The sequence below is a fragment of the Onychostruthus taczanowskii genome, unplaced genomic scaffold (assembly GCF_017590055.1).
Source record: "Onychostruthus taczanowskii isolate IOZ18803 unplaced genomic scaffold, ASM1759005v1 scaffold24, whole genome shotgun sequence".
Lineage (NCBI taxonomy): Eukaryota > Metazoa > Chordata > Aves > Passeriformes > Passeridae > Onychostruthus > Onychostruthus taczanowskii.
Genome location: NW_024499684.1, coordinates 8,891,601 through 8,914,086, shown reverse-complemented (window position 1 = coordinate 8,914,086; position 22,486 = coordinate 8,891,601). Strand labels below are relative to the sequence as shown.

The window sequence follows — 22,486 nt, the reverse complement described above, 5'->3', positions numbered from 1 at the left end:
TGGGAAGACTGGGACACCAGCCCCCCAAACATCCTCAGGGATATGTGCCCCATGGCATCCATCCTGCTGGGAGCATCAGCACAACTCCCTCCCCCACCAGCCTTCCTTGCCCTATGGGATCATCTCTGTCAAGCACAGCCCCTTCCCCCATCCTAGCAATGCTGCATCCCCCTGTGCCCCTCAGTGACCTCTGGGGCCCCCTGGCTTTGTCCCTGCTGGCAGGGGAGATGAGAGAGGTCAGCCTGGGAATGGTGGCAAGCAGCATCTGCTCCTCTGTGATCCAGCTCATGTCACCTGCGCCTGGCTCCAGGATGTGCATCAGCCTCACAGTCCCAGCACCGGCTGCCTCTGCTGCTGCTGGGAGAAAACCAGTTTGTTACTGCCCACAACTGCCCCTGGCACTGCCTGACAGGGGTGAGAGCACTGTGGGCACGGATGGGGTGGGAAGAAAACACACAGCAGCTGAAACATCAATTCTTGGGCATCTGCAGCCTGGTCATGGCCCAGAACCACTCGGGGCTGTGCCAGCCTGCCGCTGCTTTCTGCAAGGTGGCTTTTCCTGCCCTATCCCTACAAGATGTGTGGTGCCCACAGCACCAACAGCAGGTGAATATGGAGCTCCCAGCTGGCACCTTGAAGGAGATGGGGATGGTGCCCACCCCTGTCAGGCAGGGGTGCTCAGAGGACCTTAGCTGGGACCTGCCCCCTGCCTGGGTCACCTCCCATGGCCATGACCCAGGTGAGGTGACCAGGTCCCAGGGCACTGTACTCCTGGCCACAGTCTTGCTGGTAGGTGATGGTATTGTGCAGTACTCCTGTCCTGCCACAGCCATGTCCTCTCAGTGGCTGAAGGGACAGACCCTCCTGGCCCAGTGTCCCCAGCCCTGTGAGGGCCAGGAGCTGCCATAAGCTGCCCAAAGCAGAGCACGAGGCATGTCTGCAGCCCCCAGGCTCTCTCTATCTTCTGTCCCCAAGAAGATGCATAATTAATGAATTCTGGTCTGTCTTTGCCTGGCCATTTCCCATTGATTACTGGGTCCCTATTGCCCTGCTGCCAGTCTCCAGGGCTGGGTACTGTCACCTACTTCTTACCACTCTATGGATGCTGCTTCTTCCAGTGAGCTCAGGCTCCAGCATGTCCATACAGCACAAGTGGAAACAGATGAGCTCTTCCAGCCTGCTAGGAGCACATAACTGAGATCACACTCTCCACCATCTCCAAGCAGTGGTTTTATGAGCTCTCAGGAGATCTCTGTGGTATATCAATCCAGAGACAAGAACAAAAGCAAGAGCTGTACGTCACAGATCTTGGGCAGCAGATGTGCCTTGCAGGATCTGGTGGGGGAACACCTTGTAGGTCCCTCCGAGGTTATGGGGGGAGTGCAGTGAGAGGAAAAGCTTCCTCAGCCCAGTATCAGCCTCCTGTGCCCACACCCCATCAAGAAGCACTAAGGCAACATCATCCTCCAACTGCTCCCCTCCACAGAGAGAACTCCTTTCTCTCTGTGGGCTGGGAAGAGCCATCAGTGCCCATCAGACCAGCTGCAGCCAAAGTCACCCAGGGCCCATGAGCCCACCACAGTTCAGCATCCCCTTAGGAAAGAAGAACTCAAGGGAATGCTCTTTTTTGAGCTCCATGGCTCAAAGATCTTCCAGTTTCCTCAAAGGCCACTTTGTAGGGATTTAAAGTTCAAGAGTGTTCAAAGCCTTTGGGATAACGAAAACAGGAAAGGTCTTGACTCACTGCAGATTTGGTGCTCCCATGGCTAGAGGCTTCCTTCCTGAATGAAGAGGATCTGAAAACTTTTTCTAGAGCTCAACAGAAGATCCTTCCCTTCCAAAAAAACCTCATACTGGTGTTTTCACCTTTCTCATTAGCAGGACACAGTGGACCACAAACCAAAAGCCCAGCTCAAAAACCAGTCTGGCTCCATCCCCCTCAGGCTATAGAAGTCCCCTGGCTTGGCACTGATCAACCACTGCTTTTTCCTGACCTCAGGACAAGTAGCCTTAAAGAGAGGACAAAGTCCACACCCAGCCAGCTTGCTCTCTTCAAGGCTGAGCAAGCGGAACATGTGCTGAGTTCCTCTAAATCTCAACCACAGGGGCAGTGGGAGGAGAGGAGCAGCCTCCCTGGGAAGGTCTCTTCCACAGCTCACTCACAAAGCGTGTTGGAGGGCGAGCACAGCAGGACCACAGCATTTTCAGATTTAATAGCAAGCCTGCACTCATCAGCACCAGCTCAGACAAGGGGCATCAGAGGCGAGAAGTGGGCGAGTACACAAAATAACAGAGGTGGACATGACGCACAGCTGGGCACAACAACAGGATAAAGCCCTAAGTGATGTCATCTGCAAGAAGCTAAATGTGCTGAGAATAAAAGGAACCTGCAGCTAATATTTCAGCCCTGCCTTGTAAGGCTATTTTTGCTTAGATTGCCAAAATGCAATTACAACTAAATCCCCCCTAACAAATACTGGAGAACAGCAGGGGAGAGTTGTATTTAAAAGGAATCTTAAATAGCAGCCATAGTAGTACCTGCTTGCAGCAGGGAAAATAAACAGTGTCTGGAAAAGAGCATTTGGTTGAGAGCTGGTGACAAGTGCCAAAAGCAGGAACAGGACCATGAGTCTCCAGAAACAGAGAGGGATGCCACTACAGCTTGGGGAACAGCCCTGCTCCCTGCCCAGCCACATGCTAACTGCCTGACCATGGGGAGCACTCAGTCATTGCTGTCAGTGCAAGGAACGTCCCTAGAGACAGCCTGGAATTGACACTCTCAACGAAGAAAACAAACCTTTCAGAAGACTGAATATTTTAAACTCTTTTCTCTGCCAGTCTTGGCTGCTTTCAATCTAGACTTCAATAGTAAGACAAGGAATTTGCAATTGGAGTCATGAGGCTGGATGTCTCCCAGGCCCCAAGGCTGGTAATTGTCCCAGACACGGGCTGCTGGTTCTGCAGTCACGAGCAGATCGGCCCAAGCAGCCCCTTCTCCTGGGGGACTGCACAGAGCACATGGGGCAGGAGGTGTGCCCCAGCACTGGCCACAGCCTCCCCTCCTGGGCCCAAGGCAAAGGCTCCATTAAAAATGAAAGACAATTGTGCGATTCCCCAAGGAAAAGGAGAAAAGGCTGGAGCTGTTAATGAGTACAATTAGTGTTGTAGTCAAGCAGAATCAGAGGAAATAATTAGCTCCTATTGTTTCCGTGGCATCCAAATTGCAGCCACGCTGGCTTTCCAGGCAGCAACCCATCATTTGAGGCTCACCCCGGAGGACAGGGGGTCACTCCCAGCCCCTCTTCTGGTCACAGCTGTCACGCAGCTATGAGCAGCAGGCTGGGCCATCGCCCTCTTCTGCTAAACCCACTGGGGGCCCAGTTTCCCAGGTGGCCAGAGACTTACAAACCTCAGTGCACACCAGAAGCAGGCTTGGCTCTGAATTCAGCCAGTGCTGCTGGCTCTCCATCGAGACAGAGTGAAGGCAACTGACACCAAACATCTCTTTTTCCTGGTTTAAGGGAAGCTCAAATCCCTCTCCATAACAAATAGAGGTGGGTACAAGGCACTACTAACCTGGGAGTATAAAGAAGAGGCAAAGATAAAGCAAGCAGCCTAGAGAAATACCACCCCGCTGAATTTCAGACAAGCCAAAAAATGAGAGACTGAAAGAAACAAAAGAGACCCAATAATTTATTGGCAGAACTGAAAAGGGGCATTTGAAAACCACAGGGCTGACTCTCAACTGGGATGCTCCTCCCAGCTGCAGAGAGATTTATAATACTGGTATCCCTCAGCAAAAGGCTCTGATGTTGAGGCAGAATCCCAGCGATCCTGCGTGCCATGTAGAGAAAGACAGGAAAGTGCTGCAAGATGCGGCCCCAAGGGCCCACCGCTAATTGAAAGGCTGCCTCCCGCCCCACTGCTAAAAAAAAGTTTGTGTAAGACAAAATCGGCCTCTATTGTCACCGCTGCCGGAGGGCTTCAGATGGATCCTTCCCCCAGGGAGGAGTGCAGAGTGGCCCATGAGTCCCTTCAGAGGTTGGAGGCCACTCTCAGTGCTTTCAACACGGAGAGAGGAGCTTAGTGCCAACTCTTGTTCTCACAATGTGATTTTTGTGTTTCGAAAGCTTGAATTATCCCTGGAAAACAGAGGGAAGAAAAAAGTGGTTAAAGATGTGCATTCCTTCAGATCACAGCACCTCCCCATTCTTCCCACTATAGCTACCAGTGTTGCCATCCCAGTACATCACTCAAAATCAACACTTGCTAAATCTCCCATGCACATCTTCCTAACTACAGACTTCTCACGCAAGTCAGCTGTCACTCCAGAACCCCTGGAACAGAGGGAGATCCTGGTTCATCCCCATTCAATGAGAAGAAAAAATCACCATCTCCTGTGAGCAAAGCACATAATAGAATGTGGAAACCTCCCTGATGGATTCTGCTGTTTAAACAACTTGCAAGGTCTCTTCCTTAGCAAACATTTATCTCGGGGATTCTGCTTGGAACACAAATATACTATCAGACCAACCTCCCCCTGCCTCTGTCCCTTGTATTTAGTCATACTGTCAACAAGTTTAGCTCTCTGATCTCTCCTACCTTAAAAGAGTATCTAATCTGAAAAGGGTGTTTTCCTCAAGTTTAAATAGATGAGTTTCTTCAGCAGCTTCTACTCACTCAGAGTACAGCCATGAGCCTCAGGGGCTATTGACCAAGGAAGGAGTGCTGGTCTACAACCTCCCTCAGTACAGTCTCATGGCACTGCAGCAACTGAAGATGGGGCAGGTTACAGAAATGTGTTATTCTTACTACCAGGCTGTGAGCAGCAGTAACAGGCAAAGCATACTCCCACATTAATAGTAGTGTGTTGAAATAAAGGAGATTACAATTACTTTGAGAGGATAGGTTTGGCAGCTCTTCCCATAAACAGGGACAGGGCTGTAAGCTGCCCAAGCCAAAACATTTAGGGATGCCCCAGGACATACCACATCAAATAGCTGAAGAGCAAAGGCAGCAACTTCAGCAGCAAGGTGCTGTTCAGGACTGTGAAATTCCACTCAAACCTGTGAGCTGTCATCGTGTGCTGCCAGCAGCTGCATGGCAGCAGTACCAGCACAGGCTGGAACACCTCCAGGAGGTGGGCTGGAGAAGTGGAAGAACAGAAGGAAGTAAAAATCACTTTTCAGAGTTAAAAAAGTTACTCTGCTATGACCTGACAGCAAAAACAATGCTGCAGAAGACTGGGGTTCACCTTTGCACTTGCTAGAAGAGCAGGCTAGGTTGCCATTTGGGAATGTGATTCAGGATTCATTAACTGGATTCTGGTTAATTTGCAACAATGGTTTGGTTTTCTATCCCGTACTGGACTTTCACCTGTGCCATCTGCCTCAGGAGGACAGCACACTTTAGGCAGCTCTTTAGTGGACAGATTTTTTCCCTATATTTTCCCTCCTTTTGCCTTTATTGGGGTGCCCCAAGCCCTCTGCTCATCCCTGCTCAGCACAGGCCACCCAATACAGCCGAGAGCTAAATGAACTCTGCCACTGTTTTCCTATATCCTTGGCACATTTGCTGCCTTCAGAGCCTGGTATATCATTAAGTGAGCTGGTTTCCTCTTCCAGAAGGACAAGTGAATGTCATCTAACAATAACAACACTACCAAGTGCCTGTGTAGTAATTTGTAAACACTGATCCTCACAAAAAACCAAACCTGTGAGGAGAGAGAGGTATTATTTTCACCCATGACTTCAGAGCAAGGGCATGATAACACTGCTTGCCCAATGCAGTTGAGGGAGATTTTGGGATCCCCAGCAGCTCCTCAGAGCTCAGTTGTGTTGGAGCAGCTACATTCCACTGCCCAGTTATGGGAACTGGGCAATGCAAATGCTTCCTTCCAGTAGATTCCTCTGCTCTGGCACTCAGCAATCCAGTGATCCCACTTGGCTACAATCAACCCAACTCTCATGGCCAGGCCTCTTGCTGGCCCTTCTTAAGGGCCTGCTGTCAGGGAAGTGGGCACTGCAGGGAAAAACAATCTGAGCTGTGGAGCTCCCAGCAGCCCTGGGCTCACCTTGGCTATCTTCTCTGCACATCTTGGCTGACTCTACCAGCAGTAGAGAGTGGTTGTCTCATTAGCCACAACATTATTATTTCTACCAGTAGCTAGTGGGTGTCCTTCTTGAACAAGCTTTTATTGACCAATTAATTTATTCTGCTTCAGCCCACTGTTCAAGAGCTGTGTGTCAGGCCCCAGGTGCCTCTCTCAGTGTCCACCCTCTGGATGTGCTTAGGATTCATTTACCACTCCATACGTGCTTACACTTAACCCTAGGCAACACACCCAAGCTGAAGACATACCTCTCAGCCTCCTGGGACCAGGTCTGGGATACAAGTGCCTCATACAGAAGAAGGACACATTAGCAAAATAGCACACAGCACCTCAAGAGAAAATGCTGGTGTCTGGTCAAAAAAAAATAATTTAAAAGTAATTTTGACCTTTGGAAAAGAACAAATAGCAGAATGGGCCCACCATCAGGCCCATAAGACAAGAGAACATGCCAGCCCATGGGAAGGTTGGAAGCTGAGAGGTATGCCATGAAGTCACATAGGAAGAAAGATGAGGCCCTACCCTGGGTGTGACAGAGGGAGGGGGAGCGTTCGATCAGCGGCCACTGCTGTTCACCAGGCCATGAAACTCCTCCCAGGCCCTGGCAAGCCAGAGGGAAAAAAAAATGAAATAAAACCAAAAAATAGCACTTCAGATCAAAGGCTTCTTAACTTTTAACGAGAGCAGAAACATTCAATAATGTTTAAAAGGCACTTGTCTTCAGAGAGCAAGGCAATATTCTCTGATAGCCCTAGTGGATAGAAGCATCCTTAAAATCCAGCCAAACATCTGACAGCACAAGGCAGCTTTAGCGTTCTGCACAGACATGAAGTGTTCCTACTGGCTGCTGGTGATAAAGCCACATTAATACCCAGAGACAGGTACGACCTTCCTAGTCACAAATGGAATATCCATTTCCTATTGCTCATAAAATAGCCCATGTTACGTCTTTCTGGAGGATTATCACATTCCTTGGCTGGTTAAACTCAGCCAGTTACTGGCCTCATGCTTTGCCACATAGTGCATATGCAGGTAATCCCCCCAAAAGGGGCTTCTTTCAATGCCACACAGCTTAGTTCGCATGAAATTCTTTGATCAGGCAGCAGAATCCAATTGTTATTAGGAAGTCCCATTTCCCATTGTAAACCTGCGTTGTTAATGACGACCCAGTAAAAACATCACAACTATTTGAAATGAAAATGTTTTTAGATAAGTTAGAGGGACAGGTCCAACACTGCATTCCCTGGTGGAGAACGTTACTGACGGATGAAGGCAGCAGACTGAAAAATTGCTGTCGGTTTTATGAAGGCAGCATACTGAAACCCTCTCAGGGAAAACATGCTGAGGTTAATGTGAGCATGGCTATTATCTTCTAGGATCAGAGACATCAAAGAACCTCATAGTTCTCTTTGCCCAGCAAAACAGTGCTGGTTCCTACAGCACATGCCAAGCCATTTTCTGAAGCCACAGAGTCCCATGGAGCTGGAGGGACCTTAAAGAGAACCCAGGTCAATCATAAACTCAGACCACCCTCTAGATTTTTTGCTGGTACTTCTCAGTTACTTCACATTTTGTTTTGTGCATTGCCTCATCAGGCTACTGCAACACAATAGGAGAGTCCAGAAATGGAAGCCCTGAAGTAGTCAGCATCTGTGCCAAAACCGGACCACCAACCTGACTCTCACCTGAGCCTTGGAGTCAAGCTCCCAAATGGCATTTGCAAACGCAGCCCAGGTGTCACATGCTCTTTCCCAGCAAGTCATAGCCCAAATAAACACAAAGACCTTGGGGTTCAACAGCCTCACTCCAGAAGAAAGTTAGGGAGAAGAGAAACTCTGAATCTGAAACCCTCTTAGTTGCTGGTAATCTTTGCACATTTCCAGACTCGTCAAAGAGTCTCCACCTTCATGTCTTCCCTCCAACCTCCCTTGTATCTCTACCACATTCCCATCACCCACAATCACATCTCTCTTTCCTCTCCCATAGTTCTCCCAAACTTGTAACTTCTCAGCAGAAGGAATACAAGGACAGATTACTTGTCAACATGATCGATAATTTATTACCCCTTTCACACTAAGGATTTCCTTGTTCCAACATTCAAATAACATCATGCACAGTCCTTCATCTCTGTCCTCACAGAGAGAAAAAGCTCTTCCAGCCAAGAATTTTTAATTCAAGACCCTCATATGTATTACAGTACTAATGACTCCAGCTATCTGCTGACTTGACTGAAAAAATCCACCAGGGTATGTCTGCCCTAATGTACCTAAACTGCGCTAGGAGAGCAAACTGCTCTCATTCCATACTGAGCAAGGCTGCCAGTTAATTTCATCTGGCAGAATCTTTATGACCTGTGACATGCCAAAGGCACAGTGCCAGAGAGTCTAAGAGGTTATTTTTATGTATAGACATTTTTAGTACCTTATTGCCATACTGTCTGCACAGCGATCAGATACTCAGTGAATTGATCCCCAACACTTAGATTATTCCCACTGAACAGATGGGAAATGGAAACATTAGCAGGCTAAACAAAGCCAGCCAGAGCTGCTCTTCCACACTCATTCCTGACCCATAGCTGTTGAAACTTCCCACCTTCCTCCCCACTGCCCAGGGTCAGAACCCAGACAGAGCTCCCTTAGTCCCAGGAAGTAAATTCGAAGGAAAAAAAAAAAAAGAGAAAAGAAGCCACTATCTCCCCAAAAAGAAAAAGAGGAAGACTCCATCAAAAAGAGGAAGGGCAGTCTTAGTTGCTTCAAGGGGCTTTCCAAATCACTGTTGTGCAAGCACCACTAGCTGTTTTCTGCAAACATCTTCAATTAAGTCCCAGTAGTTTGCCTTCAGTATTTTTCTGTGCAACCCCCCTCCTTACCTTCTCCTTCCCCAGCTAAAAAGGATTCAGAGAGCTCAGAGTGCACTTATGATACTTTACAAAGGGCACCAAGGTCTGTCTCTTTTGCCAGCCCATGTGGAACCTCCCAGCACACTGACCACTCACTACACTCTGCAGGTGTCCAGAGCAGCACAACCTCTTTCTGGGTGATTCCCCTGGGATTTGTTCACAGCCAGACAAGAACTTTGTGACTAACAGCTTGAAAAAAAAAAATCTAGGGTAGTCTTCTAGCCTGAAATAATTCTTCCACCTGTCTGGCAGTACCTGGAGCAAAGGCAATATAAGACAATTAAATAAGCACAACTGAACTGACCTCCTTGAAAAAAAACAACCATGACATAAATAGATTATAGGCACTTTTTTGGTAAGAGACAGGCCACCAAGATAAGGAGGACTTTCACAAAGTCATGGACACTTCTGAGTAAAGCATATTATGTTGATGGAGAATCAATCACTGAATCTATGCAAGTGCTCTTAGACTCAGAAACATTACTGGAGCTGGAGAATGGAGTGAGAAATGAATGAAGCCAGTATTGCAGAGACTCAGAAGAGGACAGCTATCAGATCTAGAACCTCACTGCTCTCCTCTACATTTTATTCCTGCTCTCAGACTTGAATGGATGAGGGTGAAACAGTGCAGCTCTAGAGCTGGCAAGACCCAAGGCACCCTGCCTTCCCCTGACAGGCATCAGACAATGCGTGAGGGTCCCCTCTGCAAATCATTTCCTTCAGGCAAAGTTAACCCTGCCCACTCATTTAAGACACAGTCAAAGGCACAGGTGACACAAGTAGAACAGCAGCACTGAGGAGTTCTCCTAAGGTTTTGGAAATTAGCAAACAAAGGGAAACCAGTGCTTTAAAGCCACAACAGTTACAGGATTAGCTGAACTCTGCTCTGACAAGGGAAACCTCACAAGCACCCTACCAGCAGCTTACTAGTCTCAGAAACACTGATCTTGTGCAACACCTGTCACTTCCACAGTGATTTCTCTTCTTAATTCCTCACTTTTTTGCCATTCCTCTCTTTTTGTCCTGAGAACCTCACCCCTGTAGTGTTCTTATAGTGCACTTTTCCCTCCGTAGGATATCCTCTTGTTTCCTACCTACAGTATAGTCTGAGGCCATTTCCTCCAACTGCCTGCAGTGAAATGAACCCAGTGCCAGCTCTATTAAGATCAACTATTCTTCTCATTTACTCAAGCCATCCCATTAGTTATCACTGGTGACTTTGAAAGGAAAGGCTAGTTTTATACCCTGCTCAGCTCTCACTGCAGCAGGCACTTAGGAATAAGCAAAGCTTTGTTTCCAGAAAAAGCAGCCTTGCTTTAGAGCTGACAGGACAATCTGTAATGTCACAGAGCAACCAAAACATTTCCACAGCAGCCTGCTCAGTGGCAACCTGCTGATGGCCACTGCTCTGGTCTCTCCTGGCACTGGAAGCAGTGTTGCTGAATTTGCCTGGGATTCCTGGACAGTATGGTGGGTGAGAGCTCTCAAGAAAGGAGATGGTCACTGACCACACAGTTATCAGTGAGGAAAAGAAAGGCTGATAAGCCCAGGCAGGGCAAGGCAGCCACAAACTTCATGCTGCAACGCTCAAAGTCAAATGTGAAAGCGATCACTTCCCCTCCACCCCTCTCCCAACTGCAGATACCTGAATATTTCCAGTGGCTTTGCTGAGACATGACCAGGCTGTGGTTGGCAACATTCTGCTTTCAAAAAAGTGCACCTGCTACGGCAGCAAAAGAGGTTGGGTATTTTGCCTTTAATTCCAAGCCACAGGAAGTACCACTGTCCGTAAGTCACTGTCACTTCTGGACCTTGTCACCTCCAAGGTTAACAACATTGATGAACTGAACCTATTAAGTGGTTCACTGCATCTGAGCGCTCCTCTCTCAGTGCACTTCTGAGGGAACAAAGACAAGCAATTCCTCTCCAGCTACTGAAACAAGGTAGCCCACAAAATGTCACATATGTTCTCTTCACGTGCTCAGCACTGTAATGTCTAAGGTACTATAAATCCCCTGCAATTTAGCAGAGTCCAAGAGATTGTTCCAGCTTTCTTAGCAAGATTGGAAATTCATACAGACTAGGCTGACCCTTCTACTCGCTGGGATTTAGGCAGCTTGTCAATATCACAAGCAAGAGAAAGGACAAACACAGGAAAATTGCAATGAAAGATCTGCTTATCTAGCTAAATGCACAAGCCCCACCACTGAGAGCAGGAAGGACAGAATGCAGAACAGCTCCTTGGAATAGCTGTGACGCAACAGGTACTTTTCAGATGCAGCTTGGCAGCACCACCACTTTCTGAAACAAAGGGGGCTGCAGCCTCACTGACAACTCATGAAAAATGGTGTCTAGAAATGATTTAATATGAAATGCATCCTCACAAAAAGAATATACAAAACCTGAAGCACAGAGCTCAGGTTCCACAGTGAGAGGCATGCTAGCAATTTCTGCAGAAGCATTCATTTACAGTGTGTCAAAAGCTAATCCAGGTCAATTCACTACCTAAAAGTCAAGGTTTTGAGAAATGCCTGTTCTTTTCTTGCTAAGCATGCTCCCTTCCCTGAAGCACAATCAATGCCAATCAAACCCCGCACATGAGCAGAGCTCTAGTGGAGAGATGCAGCCCATACAAATGAAAAATGCCATGAGCCCCCCTCAAAAGGCAGCCCTGACAAAGCCTAGAGCACAGCTCTTCCATTAGAGCTTTTCATGAAACACAGCCAGAGTGTGAATATAGAGTGCTGGCTAGAAAGCCCTCCCCAGTCATAAATCACATGGTACATGTGCAGCATAAGTGGAGTTTATTCATGACGGACAGTATTTCAACAGGACTTGATAGATGGGTGAGGAAAAGGAGCCAGACTTCATGGAGGATAGAACTAGTTACACAAGAGATTCTTTATTAGTGAGAGAACCTTAATGATATGAAGCTTATCCAAGCAAAGTCAGACTGAAAGCTGGGCTGTCCTGCTCTTCACTGTCACAAAGCAGTCACATCACTTCTCTGCAGCTGCTGCCCCTTGCTGCCTGCTGGTACCAAGCAAGAGAGGCACAAGAAGTTGGTCTGTGCATCACTACACAGAAACTCCACTGACAGCAGTTCTGCTCTGAATTTACACCTGTGCCTTTGGAAGGAGATGCTGGAGAGCATTGCAATCAGACTGCTGCTTAAGCTAGCTTAAGCTAGGCAATGGGAAAAAAGGGGCTTTCATGATGCCCTACATGGCAGAAGGTTAATTGCTTAGACCTACCTGACTGGGACATCATCAAAGCAATTCCTGACAAACCCTCCTACCCACAGAAGAATGAGTGGGAGACAAGCCAGTCGGCCTCTGTTTAAGAATTGCTCCCAGCTGTAATCTGAGCTACTGAACTTGATACCTCCAACACCTGTTATTCTCAGACAAGCTCATTTTGCAACACACGTCAGCAGCACAACATGAAACTCGGATGCTATGCAGGAAGAGAGGGCAGCAAGCACAGCATGTTACACTGGTGCAGGGAAATGAGACCACACTACTGGATGCACCATCACTCAAGGTCTTACACCTGGCCACAGCAAAAACAAACACTGCTATAGCAGCATTCTCTGTGCTAGGAAGTGCTGGTGGTGATAGCTCACAAGGGAAAGGTCACAGCATTCCCATTCTGCATTTGCTACATGAACCACCAGCACAGCTTAGGACAGCTGGCTCCACACACAGCTTCTACTACAGGGACTGAGAAAAGTCAAACACCTCCCTGCTCTCACCACAAAGCTGCAACATCACAGTCCGCAGTCTGCTGCTGCTGAACAGGAGTAAAATACTCTGCCGCGTGTCCACATGAGCACACTGCTATTTCCCGGCATGGACAGAGAGTCCATAGTGCCCTCTCCTGGCAAAAAGTGCAGGGCAAACGTTAGCAACAAAATCACGGAAAAAATTATCTCTTTCCCTTCTCTTTCCCACACACACAGGAGGGAGGGCCACATGGAACACTAAATGCCTACAGGCAGTTTCAACAAGATTTCTGTATAATTACTAGTGACCCACACTCAAAACTGGAAGCCAGCTGTCTGCTAAAACCAGGATGGATCCCATCAAGCTGTCTGACAGCAGACTGATGACAACATGATTATGTGGAACAAGCCAGCATGATGAAAGAAAGTCATGAAAGACACTTGCACCTTCATTACAAGCAAGATTAGAAAGCTCTCTGCCACATCAGTGTCTTATTCGTTTCACTTGTTTTTCCATGTGCATATTTTCAAGTATTAATTTAACCAATACAACCTAATCAGTTTATAGTTTAATCAGTTACGACTTATTAGTTTATAATACACTTAAGAAAAAAAGAAAAACAACGTATTACTCACCTCTAACTAATACCTATATATGCAATTTTTCGTCACTTTGTAGGAAATAAAAGTCACCCTGAATGGCCTGATATGCTAAGCTATAATGCATTTATTTAAAAATACAGCTGTGCTCTCTGTGTACCATGATCTTCTAGTCTTGTTAAAGAGCCTCTGTCACCAGGGCCTGGAAGACTTAATATATGACGTTTATTATGATTAGAAATCATTTGTACAGCACTGTAAATTCACACGGCACTTTCCCAAGACCATTTATAAGTCTAATGGCACTATAAATCCCTGTTAGCTTCCGCACTTTATTCCCCAGAATCTCTATTTATTCAAATTATTCGACTCCCCCCACTGCAATCTTGTCTTTGAATACATCAAGCCACAGTCCCACCCTGGGCTGCCCATCACCCGAGCGACAGGCTGGGTGGATTGTTAAAATAACCCTGGATCACACATTTAAAAAAGAAAAAGGTTTTGCTCACAGAACCAAACGCCCACGGCAACAACACAGGAATTTGGCTTTCAAAGCGCGCTGGCAACAACCGCCGCCGTTTGCACCTCAGGAACGGCCCTAACGCACGCGAGCACTCGTGCCAACGCCGCGCACCGAGCTGCTCGGGCACACACGCGACCCGCAGCACCCCCCTGGCCAGCACACGTACTTGATGCTGTCGGTGTGGGTTTTATATTCCATGATGGTGTTGGGAGGTAGGTTGAGCACTCTTCGTAACGTGTCGCGTATCCGGGCCGTCGTGGCCTGGTCGCTGGCTGTCTTGTTCCATATGGAGATGATGTCCTCCTGCGGAACGGCACGGCGGGGAGGGGTCAGCACAGGGCACTTTTTGCAGCCCTGCCAGATGGAAGCACGTGCCAGTTCTCAAAAGCACTCACCTGGAATCGGACAGAGACGACAGCCCCACAGATTTCTTCCCCCACCATGAACTGCTCTCCCAACATGGCCAGAATAAGATTCTCCCAGCACCGTGATGCTAAGCCCTTCCGCAGACGGATAATCCATTTACCACCATTTTTGTTGGCATCGTCCTAGGAAGAGTGGAAATAAATTGATTTGTTTTCTCCTAGCTATTTTTCTGCTACCCACAAGACAGCAGAGCCACAAACACAAGCAGGTATTGATTAGGTGGGGCAAGGAAGGTATTTTCAAGCAAAAGGATTTTATTTCACTTCTCCCCCGTATAAGCAGAGACAGAGGAAAACCACTTTAAATACAAAGTACTTGAAACAATGGCCCTCAGCCTTCCAGACCAAGTTCTATGCTCTGATGACCTGAGTTCTAGTGTTTTGATTCCACTAGCAAGGACTAACACCAGCCTACCAATCTGTACAAACACACCCAGATGCAACTACTCCTAAACTTGAGACAGAGTCACCATTTGTCTAATCCCCTGTCTACGTAGTTCTGCCTGTAAAACAAGACCCCTGTAAAACAGGAGAACCCCCTCATCACTGAGCATGGAAAGCCAGTAAAGAGTTTGCAAAACGGTATTTTAAAAGCAAGCAAAAAATTGATAAATATTTTCCTTCCACATCTCCAGGAATGGGCTCAGAAGTTGTGCTAACAGAGAAAGGACTACCCTGTTCTCTGACATTATCACACATCATACAGCTGAATGTTTGCTCCAGACTGTGGTGACCCAGGGAAATAACCAAAATGAGGGGAAAGTAAAAGAAAAATTTAATGCTAAGCACCCAGTCTGTCACCTCAATATTGTGATTCTGTATCTTGAAGCTGACAAAGAGTTGGAAACTGCTACAGCCTCCCCTGCTCCCCAGAATGCACAGCTATGTCAAAGAGCAGCTTCTCCTCTGTGCAGAACACTGTGGCATTCTCTGGTACAACACTGTAGCTGGGAAATCTTACAAGGTGAGAGGGGAACAAATTCCGTCCAAAGCTGAAGACAGAGAGGTAGGAACAAGTCAGAGAGGTGGCAGATAGGAAGGGTAAGGAAAGACAGGTCTAGGACAGAAACAGAGAACAAAGAATGACTCAGAGGGGACTGCACAAAACAGGACATCCCTCTTCAAATCCCCAGCAATCCCCTCTGCCAAGCTGGGACACACCTTGAAGATGCCAGGCAAGGCAGCCTAACCCTCCTTAATGAAATAAAGTTAATTTTATTTTAGCCTTAAAGCTTCTCTAGGGCTCAGATAAAACTAAACATTTGTCTGCTCTCTCAGAGACATCAAGTGCTAACAATGCAATCCTGAGGAAACATGGAAGTGTCAGTGTAACAGCAGCATTTACCTGACTCCTACTTTTCAGGTATGTGCTGGACTGAAAGGGGAAGGTGTCAGCTCCAGACAAACCTCAAAGCCTGACAGGAGCCGTCCAAATCAACATAAGTTCTAGGAATGTGGCTGAATCCTGTGAGAAGCAAACTGCTTTCTGTTAAGTACCCTTGTTTTCCAAGTTGTGAACATCACAGCCTTTAGACTGGGAGCTGGGTTTAACTCTTCAAAGTGTCCACAATGACTAATGGGCATCAGAAGAGAGTGATATCGCTAAAAATATCTCAAAGGTGACTTAAGCAGGTTCAAAGCTAGAGAGAGAGCAGTGATTGGGAGGCAGATGCTGTATCATGTGCTTTATGGTTGTTAGTTTTCTTTCAGGTTAAACAAGCTTTGGTTCAGTCAAGCATTTGATTTTCCTTCACCAGAATAATAATGATCTGCAGCCCAGTAAATCACCAGGGATTATTATGCTTAGTGCTTCTGACTTTAGCAGAAAAGGCACAGATGGATGCAGAAAAAGATCAGAGCTACACACAGGCACATATGTACCTATGAGAATCACAGTAACTGAGGATCGGTTTGGAAGAGAAAGAAGTATAAATAAAGCCCTACAAAGCATGCAATGGAAGGTCAGAAGTGAGATCTCAGGTCCTCTTCTAGAAATGTAAGAAGGAAATAGGGCCAGAAGTAAAAATACTAAAGAATCTCTCCACCTCCATCTTAAAACATCTACTGGGAAATGCTTTATAGAAATTCTGGTAACATTAACTTGGAGACTCTCTGATCGACACACTGTCTGAGGAACTTGCTCACCAGGAGTGCAAAGAGGGTTAAACATTTTATATAAATAGTATTTGCAGTAACTGGCTATAAAATAGCTTGCTTAAAATAATTGCTAATGAGGGTCACATATAAATTTCTCAAGACCAAGCAGTATAATTACATACTTCAGAGAAACACATAAAATCCTCATATTGTGAATGCTATTGGTCATTGCTGGAAGCAGGCCAGGAATTGAGAGAATGATTTGCTGGGCAAAGATTCGTTTAAAATTTCTTTTAACAGATTTGGATAGAAATAGAAGCAAACTAAAGTGCCCTGGAACAAAACCAAACCAAAACAACAACAAAACAAAACCAAAACAACCAGAAAAAGCAAATAGTAAATAAAAGGCAAAGTTTTTCTCCGTCTCCAGCTCTGTGTGCAGGTTTTCAACCATATGCACCTCCTTGACTGAAAAGGGAGGGTTAGTTTTTATAAGCTTTGTTGGAGAGGTTCAGTCCTTCCAGAGGAAAGCCCTGCACTGCTCTCACTGGAGGCAGCTATGGGGTACCCCCTCCATTGGCAATGGCAGTTCAGCAACCTTTGTGAGGGTGCAGCCAGCAACTTCCCCATCTTCCCTCTCTGGCAGCAGGACTGTTAGGTTACATGGACAGAGTTCTGAGGACAAGTTGACAGGAAACCCAGACAAAAGGATTTCACTCAAAAAAAATACAAGAATCTCTCTACTGTAGAAGGTTTCCTCCAAAATGTTGGGGGAAAATATCAAGGCAGAAATGAGAGCTCCAACTCACCTCCCACATGGGTTTGATGCCCTCTTTGAAAAGATGGAAGTCACTGTGGCCTGTCAGGTCCCCAGGACGTACCATGTGACTGTAAAACCGCCAGAACTGTTCCACCTGCAACAACACCAACCACACAGTGAGCCTGCTCAAACTGTTCACAGTCAAGATTTCTATAGAAAAAGGCTGCCATTTTTACACCAGCCCTCCAGAGCCACCTTTCCCTCTTCTGCTCTACTCCCTGTCACCAGGGTGTCGATTAGGCAACACAAAAGGCAACAGTAGTGTCAGAGCCTGGGTGCCTGTTTCTGACTGGCTCTGTTACCAGGTGACCACCTGAAACATTCAGTGGGTGCCTCTAAAGTCAGTGTTTGTCTGAAGAAATCTGTGCTAAGGTAACAGATGCTTTGGAGAACAGTTCCAAACATATCTTTTAACTCACACTGCCCAAACTTTCAATCACTGGGTATGTGTCAAAGGCATCAGCTACAGCCAAGCCTCTCTACCCTGCATAACCACTGCCCTCTGTGACCATGGAAACTGCAGAAGCCTTCAAATAAGACTTTTTTTTTTGTATTTAATTTTACTGTATGCAGATCTTAAGACAAAATATACATTCTGGTGCTAGTTTAAGATCAGAAGGCACTATTCAGAGTTTTTATTTAAATATCTCTTACTTCCTTTTACAGGCTGCCATGGTACACTTGGACCACTTCACTTCAACCAATTCCATTCTGGCACCCCTGTGTCTGCTTGAGACAATCTGACCGTAAGGCAAGGGATTTATTTTGTACAGTTCTTAAAAGCAGTATATTTATCTTTTGAGAATCACTGGGTAAGAAAGGATTTAAGAGAGGATGGATCTTTAAAACTAAACATGGCAGTGGAAGAGGTTATACTAATTTCCTTATTTTAAGAAGGCTCTGCTCAGTAAGACAATAGCTATTAAGCAGACCAGCAGTGCAGCTGGAGGGGGCAGACATCACCCCAAGCACTTTATCAGAGACCTTAATGACTTGGTCAGCACTTGGAATTCCACTCCAATCTCTGACCTCTGCCATCCAAGCTGGAATTTGCATCCAAGCCAATAAAATTATGAACCAAGACTGAGGAGGGGTCAGAAACAATCTACTTTTGTCAGGCACGTCCCAACATCCGTGGGGAAACCACACTCCCACAGTGAAGGAACGTGCCCTCTAGTGGTTCACATTTCACAGCTTTTACAGCTTGCCACTGAAAAGCCAAGAATAAACCTGAACACAGACTCAGCTAGACAATTCTTTATGAAGTTTGCCCTTCCATCTCCTTAAACAGAATTTGGACCCAAACACATTACCAAATACGCTGGCCAGTCTCTCTCCATCCTAAGAGAGCTGCAGCCAACCATGGTCCCAACAAATTCTCTGTAGCAAAGAGCAGACAACAGAATATTCAACAACATGGTTTTCCTCTAGGAAGCTAAAAATCAATGCTAAGTCTACACTGATTTATCAGACTGAAAGTTATTGCCAGAACATCAAGCAGCAGCCATATTTTTCATCCCCTGAACTGAAAGCACTTGCTCACAGAGACTAAAAGGAGCAGTAACTACCCACAACAATGGGCTCTTCTTCCCACCCTTATCCTATGTGGATACAGTAACACAACCCAGCCGCTCAGACACACATATTTTTAGGCAGCCTCCAGAAGGAAAAAAGAGCTGTTTTTATAAATTATCATATTACAGAGCATATGTACTGGTGGGCAGAATTAACATTTATAAGAGACCCTGAAAAAACCAGGCAAACACAAGACTTAGAAGAAAAGGAAGAAAACAGCCAACAGACTTCCTGGGCTCTAGAACAGACACGGGGACTCATTCTGCTTACACATCCTGGGCTCTTGAGGGCAGGTTTACCCTGCCAACACCATCCAAAAACCCAACACAGCCTGCCCAGGACGTGCTCAAGCTTATTCCAGGAACAAGCAACCACAGAGTGGAAGGAGAAAAGAAGAGCAATTTGCCTTTCAATGAGCTTGACTGCAACATCAAACTGCACCTTGTCCATCACTTAGAGACAGACAACAGGCCACCAGCTGTTGGCAAATACAGCATGCCAGATGCTTATTCCAAACACAGTCTTTGTGCTGGGAATGTGGGTGGAGGGAAGTGTGGAGGGAAGTGTGGAGGGACAACACAGAAATGGAACAGAAAAGCTGTTCCTTTCTTCTCTTGCTGCAGCCATAAATTAACTACAAGGCTGCTCTTTTTTTCTTTTCTGTTATTATACCAACTACTACCACGCACAGAAGCGTAGCACAGGACAAAGTGCTAAACACACATCTCCTGCTGAACTTCAAGAGCTCTCTGGCAAACGGCTCAGAGCCAGCAGGACAGAGGCAGCAGGCAGGGAGCAGTCAGCGACAGGGCACCCAGGGGTACTCACGGAGGCAAAGGTGCCGATCTGTTTGATGTTCTGCTCGTAGCTCTGCGAGCTGGTGGGCCGCCCGGGCGTGCGCCGCGAGTACCAGAAGGTGTAGTTGTACTGCAAGGGGTGCTCAGCTGGCCCCGGCACCACAGCCTGCGCAACACAAAAGCCTGTTTACCCCTCCTGTGCTCCTCTACAAGGGGATGGGAAAAACTGCATTTACAGCATTATAACAGCAAGCATTCAAGACATCGTGACTGAATTCTTTTTAGTCTGTTATTAAGTTGTTTGTCCTAGAGCCAGTTCTTATAAGCCCTAGAAAAACACTTAATACACCCAAGGATTGCTCAGCTACACTTTGGGGGCATAAAATAAGCAGGATGGCTTCTGCTGTGGTGTTAGAAACAAAAAAGGTTTAATAAAGGCAAAATAACAAACAGAAAAACTCGAGCCAGGTACAGAGGTCTGCCCCTGGTAGAAACACTTCACACAAAAGCCCCTCTTCTCCTTTGTTCTGTTCTTTTCTACTTGATTGATCAGGCGGGACTTTTTGGCTTCTATCCAATTAGGTGTTCTCTGGTGTTTGGTGAAGTCCCTGAGGCCCTATGAGGTGGCTTTCCACCTAACAGTTGAGAGAAGCTTCTGGGCTTCTTTCCTTTTTTGGGGGACAAAGGTTAGTTTTTGCCACTCTGTCATTAGGGGGCGCATTCCTACAGTCTGTGCCTGTCTCGAATCAAAAAGAAAAAAAGACAAACTAAAAAGGGAAATGTGAGACTTTTAACTTTTTCAAATTAAGCTAAAAAAAAGACACGTTCATCCTCTGGGAAGGATAAACCCCATTTATAATGAATCATGATTCAAATGCAATTAAAACTCTTTGGTGACACCAACTGCCTTAAGCAACCAACACCCCAGTGCTCTGAGAAGATTAATCTAAGAACTTGTTATGTCAGCTTTGGCAGAACTCATCACCAGCAGTGGGCAGTGATCACTTTGCAATTTCCAAAACACTGATTTCTAATTAAAAATACTTCCAATGAGCACAAAAGAGGCTAATGAGAGCTCATTAACCCAGGAGTCAAAATTTACAGAGAAAATCCCAATCAAAGCCCTTATCTCGTACTACTTGATGTTGTTACAGGAGTTACCAGGGCTTAAATCTCTACTCTCCTCCTGACAATGGCAAGTTTACAAGGGTTGGATTACTTCAGGCAGAGCAGTTTTCCTAAACAAGATGGAAAAAAACCAAACCAGGGGAGATATATGCCTTATGCCTTCTTGACCAGGCTACACTACACACAGGGACACATGTTAAAAGTTATTTCAACAGTGTCACAAACACTGCCTGCTAAACCACCTTCAAGCCACTACTGTCCTGCCAGAGAGGAGTCCTGTCCCCAAGTCCTCTTCCAAATTTGATCTGGATGCAAATAAAGCTTTTTTTCTCATTTCCATTCAAAAGCCTGGCAGGGCACCAGCTATGCTAGTGAAGGGAGCATTCACCCCTCAGATGAGAGGCCTCCAAAAGTGACATCAAATTACAGAAATCAAACATAGTCCCTCTGTCCTCACTGCAGCAGAAACAATGCACTGAGGCCACAGCCCTCCAAGGTATATTGTCCTTATCCCTGAACTGAGGACTGACTCCCCAGCAGTGCCACACCATGCCCTGGCAGAGGAGTGCAGATGCCAGCACCATACCTTCCTCTTGGTAGTACTCTGTGGTTTCTCACGATCATTCTTTTCCTTCTCACTGTCTTTCTGTGTGTTATTTTCCTCATTCTGGTCATGGTCTCCACTATCATCATCTTTCAATCTGGTAAAGAAAAATAACAAAGAGAGCCATTGCACAGCTGAGAAGGTTCATACCAAGCCCAGGTAGCTCTCTGCTCCAAAGCTCCTCCATGGTACAAGGGCCACCACAGTCTGGGTATCTACACCTGACACACAGTAAAAACTACTTCTACTTTCATGCCCATCACAGGCATCTTTTAAGCCGAAGTGAACAACAAAACAGCTTTTTGGAAAAAACTCAAGTAGTTAGTGCTGGATACTGATCTGCCACAGGAAACCCCAGTTGCTTGTTAGGGCTCCCTGCTATTCAGGGGGCCCACACGGACACCTGCGACCCTTCCTCTGCTGACTCTTGCCCACCCCGCTCCCCACGCCCCCCAGCAGTGCAGAGGCAGCGCCTGGGGCGAGCAGACACCGCGCCAGCACCCAGCGCCCCACAGGAATCTCCGCCCGCCCCCCTCCCTGCCAAGGGCCGGAAAAGGCGAGAGACAAGCGGGGCTACGAGGCGGCCGGAGCCTCCCCGGTGCGGGCCTGCCACCGGCCCACCGCCCACACCTCTGGGTCCCGCGTCCCCTCGGGGCCAGGCCGGGCCCCGGCTGCACGGACGGGGCTGTGCGCAGCCCCGTGACTCATCGCGTCTCGCCCGCCCGGCGCCGGGGCAGCGGCGGGAGGCGCCGGCGGGGCTCGGGGCCGTGCAGGCCCCGCACCGGGGGCCGGCCGGGGGGGCTCGGGGGTGACACTCACGCGTCGAATTTGTTGTTCATCGTCGCTCGCTGCCGCCGCCACCCCCGTTCGCCTCAGCGACTTCCGCCCTGCTGAGTCCGACCGCGAAACTCTTCCGCCGCTTCCGGAGGCTCCGCCATCACCTCCCGCGTTTCCCCCCGGAGCCGTGACACCGCGCACGGCGGGCGGGGAAGGGAGCGCGCGGCCGGGAGCGCCCCTCAGGGCAGCGCCGCCATCTTGGGCGTGGCGTGGCTGGCGCCGGCGAGCGAGCCGGAGAGTTACAAATTATTCACACAATTAATTTTGCTCTGGTAAATACAGTTTGAGAACGCAGACAGTTACTCTTCAAAGGGTTTTCCCACCTTGCTTCCTGTGGCGACAGCGGCC

The 22,486-nt window shown here is 47.3% G+C and overlaps 1 protein-coding gene across 2 annotated transcripts; it reads right to left on the bottom strand.

Moving 5' to 3' along the window:
* Positions 1-3,671: 3,671 nt before the first annotated feature.
* On the bottom strand, positions 3,672-22,267 carry EIF4E2 (eukaryotic translation initiation factor 4E family member 2). Of its 2 annotated transcripts, XM_041405898.1 has the most exons (8): positions 22,121-22,267; positions 21,284-21,398; positions 19,601-19,735; positions 17,187-17,291; positions 14,251-14,403; positions 14,022-14,158; positions 6,632-6,710; positions 3,672-4,142 (listed from the first exon to the last, which is right to left on the bottom strand). In XM_041405898.1, the coding sequence occupies exons 1-7, from the start codon at positions 22,138-22,140 to the stop codon at positions 6,665-6,667; spliced, it is 711 nt and encodes a 236-aa protein (XP_041261832.1). In that variant the 5' UTR covers positions 22,141-22,267; the 3' UTR covers positions 3,672-4,142; positions 6,632-6,664. The 2 variants fall into 2 exon arrangements, with proteins under 2 accessions (XP_041261832.1, XP_041261833.1); XM_041405899.1 differs by lacking the exon at positions 6,632-6,710.
* Between the last annotated feature and the right edge of the window lie 219 nt (positions 22,268-22,486).

What these genes read in the sequence shown, in the direction of transcription:
- EIF4E2 (XM_041405898.1), bottom strand. Translation starts at nt 22,140, where the DNA reads ATGAACAACAAATTCGACGC. An exon ending in ATGAACAACAAATTCGACGC is followed by an intron (nt 21,399 to 22,120) that starts GTGAGTGTCACC and finishes TTTCTTTACCAG; the next exon opens with ATTGAAAGATGATGATAGTG. An exon ending in AGAGTACTACCAAGAGGAAG is followed by an intron (nt 19,736 to 21,283) that starts GTATGGTGCTGG and finishes TGTGTTGCGCAG; the next exon opens with GCTGTGGTGCCGGGGCCAGC.